Below are 20994 nucleotides of genomic sequence, written 5' to 3'. Positions count from 1 at the left end.
CGAGATATATAATCCTGTTGTACTGAAACATCCCGTTTTCAAGTCAATATAAACAAAATATATTTCCTAGCACTTGAGTTATCATTGTTTTATGTAGTGACATATGCTTCTTTTTCATGACTCAAAAATTGATTGCCCCATGTTAAGGTCTTCTTATATATGAAACATTTCCTGTCCGTGATTACGTTCGCATTAGTGGATTGGTGAAATATGTCTGCTCTTCATGAATTCCTAAAATCAGTCCTTAAAATGTCCCTTCTTATCTGAATATCAAAAATTTTCAGCTCGCGCTTCGCGCTCGCATCATTTGGATATTGAATTACGGATGGTCCCAGTCAATTCCTACAAAGAAACCTTAGAATGCCCAACTTCAGGTCTGAATTATCTAAATTTTCAGCTCGCGCTTCGCGCTCGCAATATTTGATTAGTGAGATGCGTACGATAATCATGATTGCAATGACTACAAAAAGTGTTTCATGTGTTCAGATGTAATTCTTATAAACCAGCAAGCGCTTGGCACTCGCATTAGATGACTATGGTGAGATATGCATACTCTTAATGGATTCCTAAAATATATTCCTCAAAATCTCGCTGTTTGGGGTAAAAATATACGAAAACTTCAGCTTGCGCTTCGCGCTCGTATTGTTTAGCGAGACAGGTACCTATCATGATTACACAAATTTGATTATAATGTCTCTTTTTAGGTGTGAATATAAAAAAAATTCAGCTCGCGCTTCGCGCTCGCATTATTTGATCAGTGAGATGCATATCCGTTTAATGACATTGTCCAGAAAATGTCTCTATTAGGTCAGAATAAATGGCAACTGAGCGCGCTCACTCAGTGATTCAAACATTTTGCTGGTGCCCCCTCCCCAATGCCGTGACCCACGGTACATATCAAGACAATTCCTTGCATATCTAAAAACATGACTGCAAAAAAAAAAGCCAAAATATTTCAGTCATCCCCCCCACCCATCAACACGGATTTACGCCAGTGGTATATAGGCCTCGCATCTGATAAGTCAAAGTGTATCATCCCACTCAATATATGGTGCAGGCTTATTCGTCTAGTCGGAAATGGGGTTCCCGAGCACCATCAAGATATATATTTTAACCAACTTTTTTGTATTGCCTGAAGTGTCTAGTTAATGATTCTTGATGTTCCCTTTGCCAAATCGGCAACTCCTGGATTTTTCATGATCGTTTTCTAAACAGTCCGGTTTTGAAAAAATGTGTTTTGGGTAAACAATATGCATTGAAATCTGTTTGATCAAAAACATCAGCATCACATGAAAAATATCTCCATTCGACACAAAAGAAGATATATTAAACGATTGATTTTCATGAAAAAAAAACAAGATGGCCGCCAAAATTGCCAGTTTTGAAACCCATGGGACGCGATTTGGTAAAAGGAACACCAAGATTCATTAACTAGACACTTCAGGCCATACAAAAAGTTGGTTAAAAATATATATCCGGATGGTGCACGGGAACCCCCATTTTTCGACTCAACTATCTAAGCCAACAGAAAACCGATCAACGATGAAGGCGAATCCTTTTAAAGAAGGCCAAAATTGCAAACAACATACCGATTAAAATATTCCAACATGACGGACTCTCCACAAAGTCCCAACTGAGCAACACAACACTATCATGCTGGCTTTAAAGGGATGATCCGGGCTGACAATATTTATGTGTTAATACATATATAATTCACTGAGCAAAATGCCGAAAATTTCATCAAAATCGGATAACAAATAATAAAGTTATTGAAGTTTAAACTTTAGCAATATTTTGTAAAAAAAAAGGCGTCATGAATATTCATTAGGTGGGCTGATGATGTCACATCCCCACTTTCCGTTCTCTTATGTTATTACATAAAATCATATTTTTTTCATTATTTCATACTTGTGTGTATAATATGTCTCCCTTATTATGAAATAAGTTGCAGCAATAAATATCTAATGCACTTTATCAGTTGTCAATCCAATTTTTCTAGTTCTTGGAGGAAAAATTTGAATAAACCTAATTTCATATAATAAAATACAAAAGAACAAGTGGGGATGTGACATCATCAGCCCACCTAATGAATATTCATGACGACTGTTTCACAAAATATTGCTAAACCATGATGTGCATAACTGTTCTGTGAAATTAAGTAAAAGTTTAAAATGTCATAACTTTCTTATTTTACATGCGATTTTGATGAAATTTTCAGTAATATGCTTGTTGGGTTTTTCTCTTTTTATTCAAATCAACTTTTGGTGGAATTGTCCTTTAATTATGTTCTGCTACTTCTACAATAAACTTTATGTCAGTGTGAATTTTCCCTGTAATGAATTAAGTACAATACTTGGGATCCAAATTTGAATATTAGAAGGGCGATTTGACATGAGAAGGCAAAGTCCAGGAAAAAAATAAGAAATACCAACTCAAGTGTTATAAATTTGGTGCAGAAGATCTACAGTATGATTTAAAAAGGTTACCCCTTCCATTATAATAATAGCCAATTTTTATAAAGCGCTTTTCCCTGAATGGCTCAAAGCGCGTTACAGCATATTATTACCCCGGTCATTGGATTCATTTCAATCCCGCACGAAAAGTGCACAATTTCCACTCCCTGGGGAGCATTCCTTGCATTCATCGCAGCCTCATTATGGCGCTGGCAAAATCAAACATACAATATCTTTCGCATCCTACCGGGTACCCATTTAGCACCTGGGTCGAGAGTGGCAAAGTGTGGATTAACGCCTTGCCAAAGGACGCTAGACCGCGGTGGGATTCGAACACACGACCCTCTGTTTACAAGGCGAAAGTCAGAACCACTACACCACGGCTCTTCCACTAGTACAACATTATAATTCCAATTTTCTCCTCAGAACCTTCCTAATTCAATTTACTGTACATTGATGGGCTTTTGGATTTTTTGGCATGGGGGTTTAAGACTGGCCATTTATACCTCTGTCATTTTTACCTCTGTCATTATTATCTCTGCCACTATTATCTCTGCCATTTTTACCTTTGCCATTTTTACCTTTGCCACTTTTACCCTCGCCATTTTTACCTTTGCCATTTTTACCTCTGCCATTTTTACCCCTGCCATTTTCACCTCTGCCATATTTACCTCAGCCATTTTAACCTTTGCCATTGTTACCTCTGCCCATTTTACCTTTGTAATTTTTACCTCTGCCATGTTTACACCGAGCCGTAGTAGACATGATACCCCCACGTATGTATGACAAGTATGAAAAATACTATTTCTCTTTTAAAAAAATGTACCTTCCAGCTGATTATCCTGCGGCCTTAAAGGGATGGTCCAGGCTGGAAATATTTATATTTCAATAAATAGAGTAAAATTCACAAAGCAAAATGCTGAAAATTTTGATCAAAATCGGATAACAAATAACGAAGTTATTGAATTTTAAATATTTGCATTGTTCAGGTGAAACAGTTCTAGGCATTTCTTCGCTCGTTCTTTTGTATTTTATTATATGAAATTAGGTTAATTCGAAATTTTTCTACCAATTACTAAAACAATTGGATTGACAACTGATTAAGTGCATTAGTTATTTATTACAGCAAATTATTTCATCATAATAGAGACACATATACACATGTATGAAAAAATGAACAATTATATGAATTCATGTAATAACATAAGATAAAGGAAAGTGGGGATATGACATCATTAACCTACCTAATGAATATTTACGATTATGTGTATATAACTGTTTCACAAAGTATTGATAAAATTTAAAATTCAATAACTTCTTTTTCGTTATCCGATTTTCATGAAATGTTTAGCATTTTGCTCCGTGAATTTTACTCTATTTATTTAGATATAAATATTTTCAGGCCGGACAATCCATTTAATTGCCATCTCAGATCCATGCAACAGAAATAACCAAAACCGGAAAGCGCATTTTGGAAGATGCTTATTATAAGATGTCATGTAAAATGAATTTTTCATCTATTTTGCGTAAATTAGATGAACAACGCTTTCACATGACGTATAAATGTTAGCCAGAGCAAGATTTCAGTTAAGATGAATGGAGAGGGAACATGCCAGAAATCACTACAAAGCTTACACGAGATGAATGTTTAAGTTCAACTTTATTTCTTGATAAAAAATCAATATCTAGATAACTAACACAGAAGCAAAGCATGGACTACAGTTTGCATGTTTATGTTCTAGGAAATAATAAAGATCAACCCTATTAAACATATTATATAAGATTAGAATTTTTTCAACAAGCGAAAAGGGGAAATACTTTAATGCAATATCATTATCCAATATTCTATGTTTTAACTTTCAAATTTTACTAATTTCCTTCATAAATTTTGCTGAATTATTTAATATGTCAATGATATACACTTTAATTTATTTATAGATTCCAATAAAATACAAATCATGGCAATGCAATCAGTGAATTGCTATACAGCGATGTAGAATATATGCAGGTTCACGTACCGGCTATGTTATTTGTATTGTATAGTACTGCCCGAACAGAATATTCTAATTCCCATTTATTAACATTAAACATTGATCAAATCGATAACATTTAAATTCCTCATTAATCAACGTAAAAATGCAGTATACCACAAGAAATAATCACATTGAATGACATCAGCGTCATCTCAATAGTAATGGGGTTTGATTATCACTTAACAAAGAAGTTCACCCATAATCAAAATGACATAAATTGTCAATGAATCAGTATTTGAGAAAAAAAAGCGAAAATCACATCTGTTAATTAGATGTTTAATGTAAACTCAATCAGTCATGACTTGGAGATTTTTCTAAAAGGTAAGGCTAAGTGGTAAAAAACATTTATTGACAGCACCCCCTGGAATTCTAGAAACATTGACAGCACCGCCCCCCCCCCCCGGAATTCTAAAGAATTAGAAATCGTGATTTTTAATTATTGTTTTTTTTTGCTTGTCAAATTTACATCAACACCCCAAGTAAATAAGAAAAAAATCGTTCCCAAGGTCCTTGCCTTGTGGGATGTCCCCGTTCAGTTTACCAAACTGGTAACTTGCACATGAAGTACTTAGCCACATCGTCACACGGTCTGTCGTTCCACTTATAGCCGTAGACGCCTGTAATCTCCCCGCAGTCTTCCCCCGTACCATAGTTGTCTGGCTGTCCGGGGGACCACATATTCATGGTGAACGAGGATCGGTCTGTCCACTCGAAGTTCCCCTCGCTGGTAGTATCATGGAGACCAATCCACATGTAGCGCCCAATTGATTCATCAGCTCCCAGATCCTGATTACGATAATGATACGAAGAACTGATTACTACTATGTGTCGTATCTCATTTAGTCCTAAAATAGTCTAGGTGATTGGTGAAAAAAATGTTCAGAAAATGGTAAAAGCATGAAAATTGGCACAAAGGTAGAGTAAGTTGTTCTAAAGACTTTTAGCAGGGAGTGCCAACGTGACTTTGCCAAATATAGCAACGGTTGCTAGGTAACATATTTACCTTAGTAACTGAACTTTATTGGGCTTAAGTAACATTTTCATGAGCGATGTGTAGCATGAATTTCAACCTAAAGCATGTTCCATTGTATCACAACAGTTTTAATCCATTTATTCATAGCAACGGCTGCTAAGGGACCATTTTACATAGCAACAAATTGTTTATCATCGTTCAGATGAATATGATCAATATGATTTACTCAGAAGAGCTCAGAAATTATATCTGTCCCATAGATTCCTCATGTGATGATTTTTTTCTTAGGTAGACCCAATAAGTACCATAGCAACGGTTGGTAGGTAACATTTTTTTCCACTTATAGGGTATGTTTTTTTTTTCATGATCATAATTTATATGAACCATATCTTTTGTATTCAAGCATTAATACATTAATCACAACAACCCAGAAACAATTATACCATGTATACACGCCCATGCAAAATACCAGATGATACAAGTAACATGTTTTCTGTAGCAACCAATGGTTAAATGTCTTACGGTAAGATTATTGATAGAGGTACTAATAGATGCTTAAAAACGTAAAATATTGCACAAATTAAACTACCTCATGATATGGTTCATAATTATTTCCAAAGACGATGTCTATGGGTACCATATTATTGGTATATAGTAATGATTGTTGCATGTTAAAAAAAACCACCTTAACACCAATTTTTCTCCATTTGGAAACCAAAATTATTATGGATTAACATAAACACATGTAAAAGATCGACCATCGATTTAAATTATTTGGTGTCTTTCATAGCAAATGGTACTTTGTTAATGTCTGTTATTACTATATAATTTAGTTACACATTCATCATTGAATGATAATAGACCTCATGTTTACTTATCTGAGTGATTAACAATGGAGGTAGAATTGATCGAATTTGTATCATCGAGACTTAAAAGTCTAGAAACCGTTGACATTCTGGAAATTTGTGGCTATGTATTTTCCCTAAAAATCTCCTTTAAGACCCTGTATAACACTACAAATGCCCTTGGAAAGAATTCCACAAACCAACATTTAACAAGAGAAGAACAGTTACAAGAACAGCTACAAGAGCTCACCAGGAGGTCATGGGTGCTTACAAGTTGAATATCTCTGATCTTGGAGAGATGAAAAAAATGACCGCCAAGAATTGATTGAGTCAACTAAGTTAGAAATTATTTCAAACACCAAAATCCCGCCAGAAAGTAATTTTCAAATGAGTGCTTGGATACCACTTTATCTCTAGCTAACAGTAGTCGTTCTCTTGAAAGCCAACACACTCTCCTTGGTTTATCCCCTCCCTTTCGAAGCCTGGAATGAAGATCATATTAGCTTTCCATACTGTTTCCGGACCTAATGCCATGTGCAGGAGTTGAATTTGACTTGTCAATTCCGTCTCCAGGTGTTTTGACTTGGATCAATCCTACAGCTCTGTGATCTATCATGACGTGAAAGATCCTGCTAGAGTTGATTTTGACCGGTCAGTTCAGTTTCTAGGCATGTTGGCCGGATCCTGCAGCTATATGATTGATCTATCATGACTCGATACTGCAGAAGTTGATTTGGACCTGTCCGTTCTGTTTCTAGCTAGGTGTTTTGACCTGGATCAACCCTTCAGCTCCAGGATTTATCATCACGTGAAAGATCTCCTAAGAGTTGATTTGGACCGACCATCAGTTCTGTTTACAGGCTTTGTTGGCCTGGATCCTGCTGCTGCGGGATCTATCATGACTTGAAAGCTCTCGCAGAAGTTGATTGACCAGTCAGTTCCGATTGCAGGTGTTTTGGCTGGAGCTTAATGGACCATTACTTGAAAGATCTTGCAGGATGTACTATATGCGCAGCTGACTTTGTCACCTACGTATGTGACGCACTTGTGATATTTGGGGCTTGTTGCAGAAATAGTTGCTATCAAACGCAACTCAAAAAATCTTGCGCAACTTGATTTTCAGCCAATAAAGCACCCGTGTTCGGGACTTGCGTTTAAACGCAATTCTTTCTGCAACAGGCCCCAGGTTGGCTGGACGTGATCCATACTCGGCCACAAAACCCCGGCACAGAACAGTAGCATTAAGTTCTGATATGCTTCTTCCTTCCATATACCTCCAATACATCTTTGCATGTCCAACTCAGAACTCAGATGGAAATGAATTTGCTGATTGCACTATCACCTTATATTATGTCCTTATGAGGAGAAATGTCTCTTACACTCTGATTGACGAACAATTCATTGTTACACCGAAGATGATGATGGCTGTAACTTTCTTGATGTATTCCCCTGTTGCCTCTAATATTCTTTGTCGAGCATAACACATGCTTCACAGTGGTTTTGGTTTTCCCTACTTATAATCAATCCAGACAGTCTTAAAAAATTTTGGACTAGATATATGCCTAACTCTGTGAAGGCATGTGCGACACAAAGAATGTACGTTCTATTCATTCGCTAGAATTGTACCCAAAGTCCCAAACTACTGGAAACTGCACAGTTGTACATTATGTAGATATTTTTTCTTCATTATCTAGATAGAAACTATTGCAAAATAAATGACTCAACTGTCCAGCATTATAATAAAAAAAGGAGCAACATAAATACAGACAATGATGCTTGAGCTGTTTCAGGTCTACTGCACATGCTATACAGTGCATATACAGGAAATGATTCTTGAGGCTGTTTCAAGTCTACTGTACATATATTCAAGTCAGTCAATATGATATCAAAATCTTACTGACAAGTGCGTGTGTATTACTCGCCATTATTTCCCAAGAGGGTTTGTCATTTAATTGGGAGCGATTAGTTGATATCAATAAAATTTCAGCTTCCCTTTTCCCTCAAGCATGTCAAGGTTCGGTGTCTTTCCGAGTGTTCCATGCTACATCCACTACAATATCCTGTTTCAGTTTTATAACAAGAGATATCCTGTATGCACATTCAATGACCCAATTATGATTTTGTCTGTGTGTTAGCTTTGTCATGTGTGAGTAAAAAGTATGCAAAATAAATATGATATCGAAATTAGGTTTGTTACCTTGATAAGATTAGGCCTACTATGCAGGCATTATAATTATTTAGACGGTCTCTTAACTTTTTAGGGATCTGGTATATGTTTTCACTCCAGAGTCATACTTTGACCAATTTTCTAACCACTTTCATTCAAACATTATGTCCAGATGTTGTATTAAGTAATATTATCTATAGTTGCTATGGAAAATATGTTGCTTAGCAACTGTTGCTATACATGGTCGGAATGTTTCTTGATATGTGATTGTAAAATGGGAGCTTAGAAGTCAAAATATAGTTTTTGAAATGTAGATGACACCCCCAAAGTGGTGGTTGCCAAGGTAAATATGTTCCCTAGCAACTGTTGCTAGTACGAGAAGAGGTCAGAGTGGCACCCCCTGCTAAAAATGTTCAGCACTATTTTCTCTACCTGTCAGCCAAATTTCATGCTTTTACCATAATCTGAACAATTCTTGCTATTTTTTGCACCGATCATCTAGACTAAAATAGCCCTATACCCTTCGGGACAGCTTTTCGTATACATTAATTGGTATATTATAGTCAGGCAGCATATATGTCATGATTTACCGGCTACTTCGACAAATTGGCTAAGTCTTATTTTTCACTTTTATGTGATTGGTGACATCACAAGGAACAACTTTCAACTTGGTGACAAATTTCTAATGGTCATCTTGACCACGTTCATGATGTTAGGGATCAAAATAAGGTCAATGGGTCAATTTTTTTAATTGCCCCAATTCTGTCGAGTGACACATCAAATTGTTTGTATTGTTATACTAAACAAGAAAGTGTACACACCCCAATTATATACTCTTGGCCTCCCGTTAAAAAGTTATGACCGGAAATGTCAAAGGTCAACAAACTTTCGTTAAGTGGCAAATTACACTGGAGGTGTTATGAAAGCTAATTTTTCCTTGTTTGTATGTATATGTGTGTACTTTTTTATTTTCGATTTTGATAAATCCATCGTCAGAAGCCCTTATCCAGAAAGGGTCAAGAAAAGGTCAGGGAAAGGTCAAAAGGTCAACAAACTTTCATTGGAAGCCAAAATACACGTCTAAAAGCGGGTAGATTTAGAAGTCTTATTTTTCGTGGGTTCTTTATTCTGAAAAGTCTATATCTAAGAAGACATTATGTATAAAGGGGTCAAATGTGCTTATTTAGGAACAAAATAGATAAACAGAGATAGACGTCGAATACATTCAGTGTGCATGGTATCATGGTATTGCAGGAATACCTTGAAACGACTTGACAAACCCTTATACCCTTAAATCTTATCATCTTCATGATGTGATAAGTGCAACCAGGGAGTTTTTTTTTAATCTAGCAATTCTATTCAAGTTCAATTCATTTTCAATTTATACTAGTCTTTGATATGTTAAGAAGTGTTTCCTTCATTTGCTTTGTACAGAATATTTTAATTAACAGACATTATTGCAATGTATTGGGGTATAAGTATATACTATGTTAACAGAATAAACACATCGATTGATCAGTGCTCCCATGCAGCTCTGATGCCTAACATTTCATTTGGATTACCATGCGAATAAGATAATGAGGTTAGGATTGAGGATGATAAGTTGGGCTCCAATTGCTCCTTAATAATTGATTCTAATATATGACGGTTATATTATTTCTGACAAAGAGACAACATCGTGCAGACATGCTCATTGTAGTCATGGGTGTCCATTATGCTGATGTGATATATTCTGACCATTACTCGATCTCTGGAGCCAAGAAGCACTACACATTTCTGGTGCATGTGCTGTTCTGAGCTTATCATTGGGGCTCTTTTGCATTTTGTAAAGTGAAATTTAAGGATTTCGTGCATACTTTTGGTCAATTATATTTATTTTTCAGTAAGAATGCAAGTATTCACAATTTCTGGGGGCAGCTGCCCCCCCCCCCCTTTCGCTGCGGTATGGCCGTGGTTTACTTCAATGACATACTGACGTATGATTATTCTTTTTTAGTATTAAATATCCAGGTAGTTCAGCAAGTATAGGGAAAAACAGGAACGACAAAAGAACAAAAACAAAATCTGCATCTATGCACATCATTATCGTGAGAACTGGTTTTAAGTTTAGTTTCACGTTGTAAATTGATAAAATAGTACAAGCCGTACGTGTTAATGGCAGCACATAATCAGGAATGTGTAGTCCTTCTTGGCTCCAGAGATCGAGTAATGATCAGAATATATCACATCAGCATAATGGACACCCGGCCATAACTACACTGAGCATGCCTGCGCGATATGTTGCCTCTTTGCCAAAAATAATATAACCGTCACACATTAGAATCAATTAAGGAGCAATTGGATCCCAATCCTCAATCCTCACTATCTTATTCGTAAATGAATCCAAATAAGGTGTTAGGGATCTTTCTTAGGAGCTGGGAGCACTGATCAATCGATGTGTCTGTTAACATAGTGCACATATATACCCTAATACATGACGATACTTTCTGTTGATTAAAATATTATGAACAGTGAAAATGGATAAAATGTATCTTTACATATCAAAGACTAGTAAATTGAAAATGAATTGAACTTGAATTGAATTCCTAAATCAAGAAAAACTTGAAAAATTTCATGATTTTTTTTCTGTCTTTCAGATTTATCGGGACCAAAATGACCTCCATTTCGTAGTGAAAACCTCTTTTTCCTTTCTTTTTTATTGCTTATCAAATATTCATCAGCACCGGTACCACTGGTTAACAAACTCGTTCCCAGGTCCCTGAAATATACAGTTGTGCTCATAAGTATTCATACCCCTTGGAAAATCACAGGTTTTTTCACTTTTAATAAAAATAAGAGTAGAACTGGAGTCAGTTACAAATCAGTCAAATACATTTAGGTATCATGTACAAAAGCATGCAATTTTTATTTTCACCTCATTTGCATATCAAAAGAATACATAACTTTCCTGGATTTTCTGATGTCCAAAAGTATTCATACCCCTGTCATGAACCACAAGTTAATAATCAATTGAATAGCCTTTATTCACAATGACTGCCTCCAGACGTCTCATATAGTTTGTTACTTAGTTCTTGCATGTCTTTACAGGGATTTTGGCCCATTCCTCCTTTGAAATCCTCTCCAAGTCCTTCAGGTTGCCAGGTTTCCTTGCGTTGACCTCCACCTTGAGCTCTTTCCAAAGGTTTTCGATTGGGTTAAAGTCAGTACGTTGGCTCGGCTACTCCAGTACGTTGACTGCATGCTCCTGAAACCATGTTTTGACCTTCTTGGCAGTGTGCTTCGGATCGTTGTCCTATTGGAAGATCCAATCGGGGCCAAGTTGAAGTGTTTCAGCAGACTCTTCCTGAAAAACAGCCCCAAAGCATCATGCTCCCTCCCCCATGTGGGCCCTGTGTTCTTTGGGTTAAAGGCTTCCCCTTTCTTCCTCCTGACGTAGGCGACATCTCTGTGTCCGAACAGCTCCATTTTTTATTTCATCAGACCAAAGGATAGACCTCCAAAAAGTTTCATCTTTTCCCAGATGTCTTCTGGTAAAGTCCAAACGTGATCTTGTGTGGTTGGGTTTTAGGAGTGGAGTCTTTCGTGGCCGTCGTCCATTCAATCCTGCCTTATTCAAGGTCCTCTGGATGGTTTGCCTGGAGATATTGGTCCCTTTGCCATTGAGATCTTTTAGCATCTCCTTTGTGGTGATGCTGTGGTTGAAAGCAGAAGCTCGAACGTTCTCGCTCGCCTTGCCGAGTCTTTGGGCTTCTGTCCGGGTCTTTAAGGTTGTCCACTTTGTTGAAAGTGTTGTCCTTTCTGATGATGCTCTGGACAGTAGCCACATAAACCTTAAAATGCTTGGACATTGCCTTGTAGCCCAAATTTGTGAGCATTCACTATTCGCATTCTCAGGTCGTCACTAAGTTCCTTTTGCTTGACCATGATGAAGTTTAAGCCGATGCTGATAAACTGACGAAGATCTTGCCACTGATTCTCAATTCATAGAACCACTAATATTTCCGAAATTCAAAGACTCTGACTTTCTCAACAAAATTTCATTTTAAAAATGTGAAATCCCCCCCTACCCTCCCCCAATCTTGAATTGAATTGATTTGAAATCAATTTCATCAACACGGCAACTAACATCTGGATAAACCCCAGAAGAGGGAAGGTTTCTGAGATCTCAGGAACTTCCTCTTCCTGGATACCATGCAACATAGCTTAAATTCTTTTGTATCCATGCCTGACATTATAGGGTGTCTTATACTCGAGAATGACAGGGGTATGAATACTTTTGAACATCAGAAAATTCAGAAAAGTCGTCTTCTCTATTATTATGCAAATGAGATGAAAATAAAATCAGCATGCTTTTGTATATAATGTCTAGTAGTATCTAAATACTATGAAAGTTATCCTAGTTTAGCTTTCATTTTTATGAAAAATGCAAAAAACACATATTTTCTTCGGGGTATGAATACTTCCGAGCACAACTGTATATCTGTTTGGTAATGCAAAACCAGAAAATAACATGTGGAAAAGCTTCAGTGCATGTAATATTATTTTGGGTAATTCATATTCATCTCATAATAGCAATCTAAAAAACTCTTCAAAATAAAGCTATTCGCATAATAACTCATTAAGAATATAACGCTCATAGTAACCCTTTATTTATAAAATAGGGTTAAATACTATTTTAGTTCAGGAACTTGTTACACTTTTGATTTGATTTTATTTATTTCTGCATTCAAGATAATATATGCAACATAACATCAAGGTGATTCATTTAGGTTTACAAAGTAAGAAAGCAATAGTCATAATAAAGCAATGAAAAATAAATATCAGCAAGAAGCAATATTCAATCAAAAGAAAATAACAGTTTAAATGAATGCAGGAGACCGCCATCGTGAGCGGTTAAAGCTTGAAAATGATGGCGGCCTCGTAAAATGGTACATAAATTCATTTCTTCATTGGTTTATTTCTTCATTGATCACTTAATACACTCTCGTCAATACAAGGCATAGATTTTTATCACATAAACCCCGTGTCATACATTACCAAAACAAACTTATTTCTATATATAGGTTTAAGCAAATGGAATGATTTAGACTACAAGATGAGGTCAAGTTCCACTTTATCAAGGTTAGGGAATTACGTAAAAGGGGGCGTTTTAGAAACTTACACCATATTCATTGTAAATATTTTTTTTTTCTGTTATGTTCAATGTTTGGGGGGGGGTTCTCTCTCTCCTTTTCTCTCTTTCTATCTATCTTTATTTTTCTATATCACTGTCTTACTTTTCCTCTGTTCGTTCCCTGATATGTTTTTCCTTTTTGTTTCCTTTTTGTTTCTTCACGATTTGGGGTTGATGTGAAGGTATGCAAGACTACTACTACTATTACCATCCCACTACCACCACCACCACCATTACTACTTGCCACTACTTCTACTGCTATTATTTAACCTTGTACTAATACTTTTAGTAATATAATAATAATTATAGCAATAACAATAATTATTCTATTAATAGTTACACGTGGTGCATTAAATCCATTGTTCATACACGATAGTGATGTGTGCATCGAATCGTACTGTGTACACACAAAAGTTTTTTTTACATTAAACCAATCAAAAGCTATTGTGAGCTTAAAGGGGAAGTTCACCCTAAAGAAAACTTTGTTTTAAAAATAGCATAAAAATAGTCAAAAAATATTGGTGGTGGTTTGAGGAAAATCCGTTAAAGAGTAAGAAATTTATTAAAGTTCAAAGTTTTGGATTTGTGACGTCGTAAACCAGCAGCTGCCCCATGTGTTATGTAATACAAAATGCATGAATTTCAAATTTTGTATGGTTCCTGATGACTTAATTTTGTTTTCTATTCATGATCAGGTGTGAAATGATTTGTCTATTGATATACAAAAGGTACAGTGAAAACCATTTTCAATTTTCTGAGAAAATGACATTTCATTGATTTTTTTACCATTCGCTATGTAGGAATGCTGCTCGCATATGACGTCACAAATCAAATGATTGAAATTCTAATAACTTTTTAATTATTTGATGAATCTTTCTCAAACCTTCGGCAATATTTTTAAATATTTTTTCTGCTATTTTTACAATAAACTTTTTGTCAGGGTGAACTTCCCCTTTAATTGGTACAGTCCATGTGAAACCCTAAGGGCAGTGGCGTAACTACGGGGGGCATGGGGGGCACGTGCCCCCCCCCCCCCAATCGGCTGACCAAAAAAAAAACGGGGAAAAGGAGAAAAAAGGGAGAAAGGAAGAGGAACGTAGTGGCAAAGAAGAAATTATTATTCATTATAATTGTATATTGTATTATAATCATGTTATGTTATATTACATAAACTTTTTTATCATAACTTTATGAAACATAATTTGCTCAGGGTCCATGTCTTCATTGTTCCTGGTGCTCGCATTGTCTGTTTAAAGAGAAATAAACCTGTTGTTCGAAAACCTCCCGTTTTCAAGTCAATATATATACACCAAATATATTATTGTTTTATGTAGTGACATATGCTTCTTTTTCATGACTACTTAAAGTGATTGCCCCATGTTAAGGTCTTAATATAAAACATTTCCTGTCCGTGATTACGATCGCTTCAGTGGATTGGTGAGATATGTCTGCTCTCCATGAATTCCTAAAATCAGTCCTTGAAATGTCCCCTTTTCTGATCTGAATATCCAAAATTTTCAGCTCGCGCTTCGCGCTCGCATCATTTGGTTAGTGAAATACGTATGGTCTTAGTGAATTCCTACAAACAAGCCTCAGACTGCCCCGCTTCAGGTCTGAATTATCTTAGGCTGCGTTTATGCGACCTTAAGCCAGAATCATGATTTGAATCATGATTCAAAACACAAACATGAATCACAATATCACAGAATCAGCGTTTAGACGACCTTCATTCCAATGCTGTTTCTCCTCAGATTCGGGCCAATCCAGTGCGCATCACTAGTGCGCAGTTTGACAGAGGAAGTTTTTCGCACGTGTTTCGGCTCTCGAAAAATCTTTTGCTTCCAGAATTCAGTCTATACCTCATTTTGTTTACTTATATCATATAGGGTCCATATGCTTCTATTCATCTTGTTAGTTTATCCAAAATGGTGTTCAGAAGTGAATTTCAGCGTAGATCAAATTTAATATTGATACTGTATACTCAACAACAACTGAGATCATTGTCTGTCCAGTTAATTCATTTACTAGAACTTGAAGTTGAAGACATGACCAAAAAATGAAAAGTAGTGGACGATGCGATGACCAACACAGAACTTGAACATGACAAGACATGCATGCATAGTACATACTCATGTACATACAATGAACATATAGAGCGCCTTGAGCTTGGAAAGAGTCAAACCGAAAGTAGCCCGACACAACTGACAACAGTGAGGACATAGAATCATGATTGTAATCACGATAACGTTTATTCGAACATTTTCGTACGTGATTCTGCAGAAACGTCTTTCCAAACGCCCCTTTTTTCGTGTTTCATGTTTGTGATTCTAATCATGATTATATTCAATTTCGACTCATGATTTTGCAGAATCATGATTTGAATCATGATTCAGATCATGATTCTAGGGTAAAAAAGTGGCGGATAAACGCACCCTAAATTTTCAGCTCGCGCTTCGCGCTCGCAATATTTGATTAGTGAGATGCGTATGATAATCATGATAACATTGACTACAAAAAGTGCTTCATGTGTTCAGATGTAATTCTAACAAAATCAGTAAGCGCTTGGCACTCGCATTACATGACTATGGTGAGATATGTATACTATTAAGAGATTCCTCTCCCTGTTTGGGATCAATATATATAAAAATTCCGGCTCGGGCTTCGCGCTCGCATTGTTTAGCAAGACAGGTACGTATCATGATTACAAAAATTCGATTATAAAGTCCTTTTTTAGGTCTGAATATCAAAAATTTTCAGCTCGCGCTTCGCGCTCGCATTATTTGATTGCTGAGATGTGTATGTTATTGATGATTACAATGACTGCAAGTGCTTCCTTAAAATGTCTCTATTAGGTCAGTATACCTGACAACTTAGCGCGCTTCGCGCGATCACTATATAAGTGACTCAAAATTTTTGCTGGTGCCCCCCCCCCCCAATGCCGTGACCCACGGTACGCCACTGCCTAAGGGTACCGGTATACTTTGAAATTAATGTGGCGCATGAGTTGTTCGATATGTCCAAGCTAGGCGGGCAAAGAGTTAATAGATCTGATTAAGGAAGTACCTTTGTTTGAATAAATCTGTTTTTCAGAGGGGAATCGCAAACATATTTGTATTTTGCTGTCAACCTGCCGTATTAGAGTTGAATCATAAAACATTTCCTTTGATAACCTGGCAATACCCGCCAAGTGATAAAGTTTCATTTTTTTTGTCTCGCTCTATAAACTACAATAAAACATTAATGGCATCTCTTCTGAGCAAGGGGGAGGGGGGCCGTGGGGGCTGGTGGCATTTGCCCACCCTTTTAAAACATAATACAATTTAGGTTAGAAGATAACATTTTGTTATTATTAAGTAAGGTACTCATTTTGTTTGTTTTTTGTTTTCGCTTATTTTTTCACAAAATAGTGACATGTACAACTCGGTGACATGCAAATGTGACCGTCGATGATGTCCTGCACTCACTATTCATTTTGTTCTTTATTGTTTGAATTAGTTTAGTTTAGTTTAGTTTAGTTTACTCCAACGATGTTGTAGGACTAAGCCTGTTCATCGATCAAAGTAGAAATGTCTATTGCTGCTCTCCTTCAGACAAAATTAGATGCGCTACTTAATTGGCATGGAGGGGTGGCAGGAATAAACAATATTTCAATTTTTACAGATTTGTCAATAAGGACCAACTTGACTAAACCATGTATTATTAAGCAATGGTAGTTCCACATGTTCAGGGAGGAATTAATCATTGTTTCACTTGACAATTAAGAAAAATTAGAATATTTCGTTATTTCATATAATAAAATACAAAAGAAATAGTGAGTGGATGATGTCATCAGTCTCCTCATTTGCATACCGAACAGGATGTGCATATAACTACTTGTGAAACTAAGCGAAACTTTAAAATGTCGTAACTTTCTTATTTTAGGTCCGATTTTGATGAAATTTTCAGTGTTATGCTTGTTGGGTTTTTTCTCTTTTTATTCAAATCAACGTTTTTTGGGGGGTGGACTTGTCCTTTAAAATAATGATCAGTGGTGAATATCATGTAATTTTTGCTGCGATCATTATTTCACCAGAGTAAAATTAAGGAACACATCAGTCACCAGTGAAAAATATTGTTTCTGAGATTGTCATTTGTCTAGATTTTGGAGCAAATTTTTGACACTCCTGATTAACTTCATTTCAATGAGGGGTCTCATTTTCGTTTAGGGTTTATTTTTTAGAACTTCAGTAGGCCTAATCCCCTCCCCCATTTACCTTGATTCCTGTAGATATGAAGTAAGAAACAACGAAATCATTCTCATCTAGGGAATGGATGGATACAAGATGAGCCACGCTATTCCTGTCCCCAACGCCAAGAGACGGTCTGGAGAATTGGTTACAATGTGCCTTGGCTTCATGCCAATTCATACTGTAACTGAACAATCTGTGGAGTTTGATTATAAAAAGAAAAGGTTGGGAAAATGAGAAGGAAAAACAAAAAGAAAAAAAAATGCTCTTGAAAATACTCATCGTTTATTTCGAGACATGCACACCAGTATGAGCCAGGCTTTTTCAAAGTTGGATTGGGGAGGAATGACTTATACTATAGTAGGTTATATGCAACACCAAAAACATACCAAAAATGGATATTCATAACAGTGGCATATTTTTGTCTTTTATATATGAAGAATTACACACTCTAACGAGGGGGGGGGGGGTCAGCAATATCATTGACGATATGATTCACCAATGAGATATGTAATTCAGCCAAAGGTGGCCCTGTATGCAAAAGTAGCCATGGGTTAGACTTTACTTAGTATTGTTTTTTTTATTAATGAATGAAGATGAAGTAAAGAAGGCCAAATTAAGTCTCGATAACCTCCCCCCAATTTCTGGTAATTCTCCCTTTTCCTGGTGTTACATTTTCCCTCTCTATCAACCACAGCTAATTAATATGTCGTGTAAACAATCTAAAAGTTTAAGAGCCTATCAAATTTCACAATGTACAGACCTCGTGGGACGGTGGAAATTTGGACTGAATGTACACATATAAAAATGGTGGAAAAGGGGTACATCACCCTCTAATAGGGCCGATGAGTAACATCTTATTCAATAAGAGTGGAAAACGCTGTCACTCGATCTTCGGACATTTCAGCCCTTTTCACCCTTGGTTTTTTTTTTTTATCTTTCTTGTTCAACACCCATTGGTTTTATTACAACAAATTTGGTTGTCACTTATGCACTAATTGTTGCCATGTTTTTTCCTTAGAGGGTCATCATCCATTCAGGGTGTGGGCTTCTGAGGACAGCCACTGTTGTCAGTTTTTTCTTATCAGGGATGTAGATGAGGGTGGTACCTCCGAGCCACGAGGCCGCTGGAAAAACAACTTTCTCCTTTAAATATATACTCTGTAAACGTGTCTAGGGCCGAGGCCAAGACCGGCTAAAATGTGGTCTCGAGGCCGGCCTCGACAACATCCCTGGTTCTTTCTCCCCAGAACCCGACCCCTTGTAAACTTACCTGTAACAGCTACCGTTGTATGCAGTCCAGAAGGTTGGACAGCAGCAGGGAGCGTCACCGAGACAATCACCAGGACACATGGACAAGATGGTGACCGATGCCAGGGTGAACAGCAAGGTTTTCTGTCGACAGAACATGTCTACTCACTATTTTAATTTGTTGAAGAATTAGCGGAGAACCTAGCCAAATTGATAGGCCTAATCGGTAATTATCTCCTAATGCCGATTTAATTTCAAAACGCTATTCTTCTTTGAGGAAGTGGATGCAAGCAGAACAGTTTCGAATCGTGCATGCAGCTTCAGGCAAAATCACTTCTCTTTGCCCACTTTGTTCGGCTTTCTTCACATACAGCACACTGCCAAATTCCACTCAAGTCACATTTTATTTATTATACGCACAAGTTCGTTACTCATACACATTATACACATTATATATACTCATACACATTAGTGATGTGTGTGTTGAATTGTACTGTGTACACACAAAACTTTTCTTTACATTAAACCAATCAAAAGCTAATGTGAGGTTAATCAGCACAGTCCATGCAAAACCATAAGTTTACCGGTATACTTTGACATTAATGTGGCGCAGGAGTTATTCGATCTCTCCGTGGCGGGCAAAGAGTTAATAGGTCTGATTAAGGAAGTACCTTCGTTTGAATAAATCTGTTTTTCAGAGAGGAATCGTAAACGTATTATTTGCTCTCAATGGGCCGTATTCTAGTTCCTGTTCCATATTGTTATTGTATATAAGCCTCTAAAAAATTAATTTCACCCAACTTCCAATTTTACGCAACGCATATTTTACATCATTCAAAAGATCATTTATTTCTCTTTAAAATGATACCATGCTTGTTATGGTCATGCCATCACGAAAAGAGCAGGATTCAAAAGTGTTGGATGAGGTCTGAATTGAGAAGCTGCAAAACGAGTAGAAATGGTCATGAAGTGTCAATACAGAACATGATTCCTTTGTCTGTGTCAACGTGAAATCATTTCAAATCAAGCCCCTGCTTCTGTAGTGATGGTTCTATGACTGTGAGATAACATGGTTTGAGTCGTGGTCAGAAATCACCATGCATGTTTGTTTGTTATGTGTTTGCTTGTGCAGAGGTGTGTTTGATTCCCTTTTAATGTTGAAATTAAGGTGCATGAAAATAATTAAAAGAAACCGTTGAGAAAACCACTCATCACCACTGAAAAAAGAACAGTGACTTTTAATATTGTTTAATTGTGCAACTTTTGAATTTTGACCTTGCGCCACATTCCAAGGCACTGCACCTCCATGTGAAGCATAATCATATCATGTAGGGTATCAGTTTAAAGAGAGTTAGATGCTCTATCCATTAATATTATTTACACATTGATATTTACTAAAACTGAGGAGGGATTATCGATCAAAGTGAGATTTCCAAACTGAGGAGCGTATGTATATTTTGTGTATGTATATTTTGTATGTGACATGGCTCAAAGCTCAAAGCAAGGTGACCGAACACAATTTTTTAATTTTAAATACAAAAAATTAATTTTGTGATAGATTCTGACATAATACTAGTATTGAGAAAATCTAATAATATTTCACCCATTTTCCTTTCTTTTTTTCTTCTCCTTTCTTCTTGATTTTGAAAAAGATTCTGCGGTCCATGGCCCACAATGCCCCCATCTGTACGCCAGTAAGTAGTTCTATAACTTAACTTAAGTTTAGAATGTATTTTCACCACAAATAATGAAAAATATGTTTTTCAACCATATATATATATAAATATATATATATATATATATATATATATATATATATATATATATATATATATTTAATTGTTTTTCTTTTTTATTATAAGTGTTGGCTTGT

The 20994-nt window shown here is 36.4% G+C and overlaps 1 protein-coding gene across 1 annotated transcript; it reads right to left on the bottom strand.

The window, feature by feature from the left end:
- Nucleotides 1–5023: 5023 nt before the first annotated feature.
- Nucleotides 5024–19280, bottom strand: LOC129276145 (echinoidin-like). The gene is made up of 3 exons (XM_054912575.2): nucleotides 19144–19280; nucleotides 17898–18066; nucleotides 5024–5272 (listed from the first exon to the last, which is right to left on the bottom strand). The coding sequence occupies exons 1-3, from the start codon at nucleotides 19278–19280 to the stop codon at nucleotides 5024–5026; spliced, it is 555 nt and encodes a 184-aa protein (XP_054768550.2).
- Between the last annotated feature and the right edge of the window lie 1714 nt (nucleotides 19281–20994).

Source organism: Lytechinus pictus, chromosome 14 (genome assembly GCF_037042905.1).
Source record: "Lytechinus pictus isolate F3 Inbred chromosome 14, Lp3.0, whole genome shotgun sequence".
NCBI lineage: Eukaryota > Metazoa > Echinodermata > Echinoidea > Temnopleuroida > Toxopneustidae > Lytechinus > Lytechinus pictus.
This window is presented reverse-complemented; position numbering and strand designations above follow the sequence as displayed.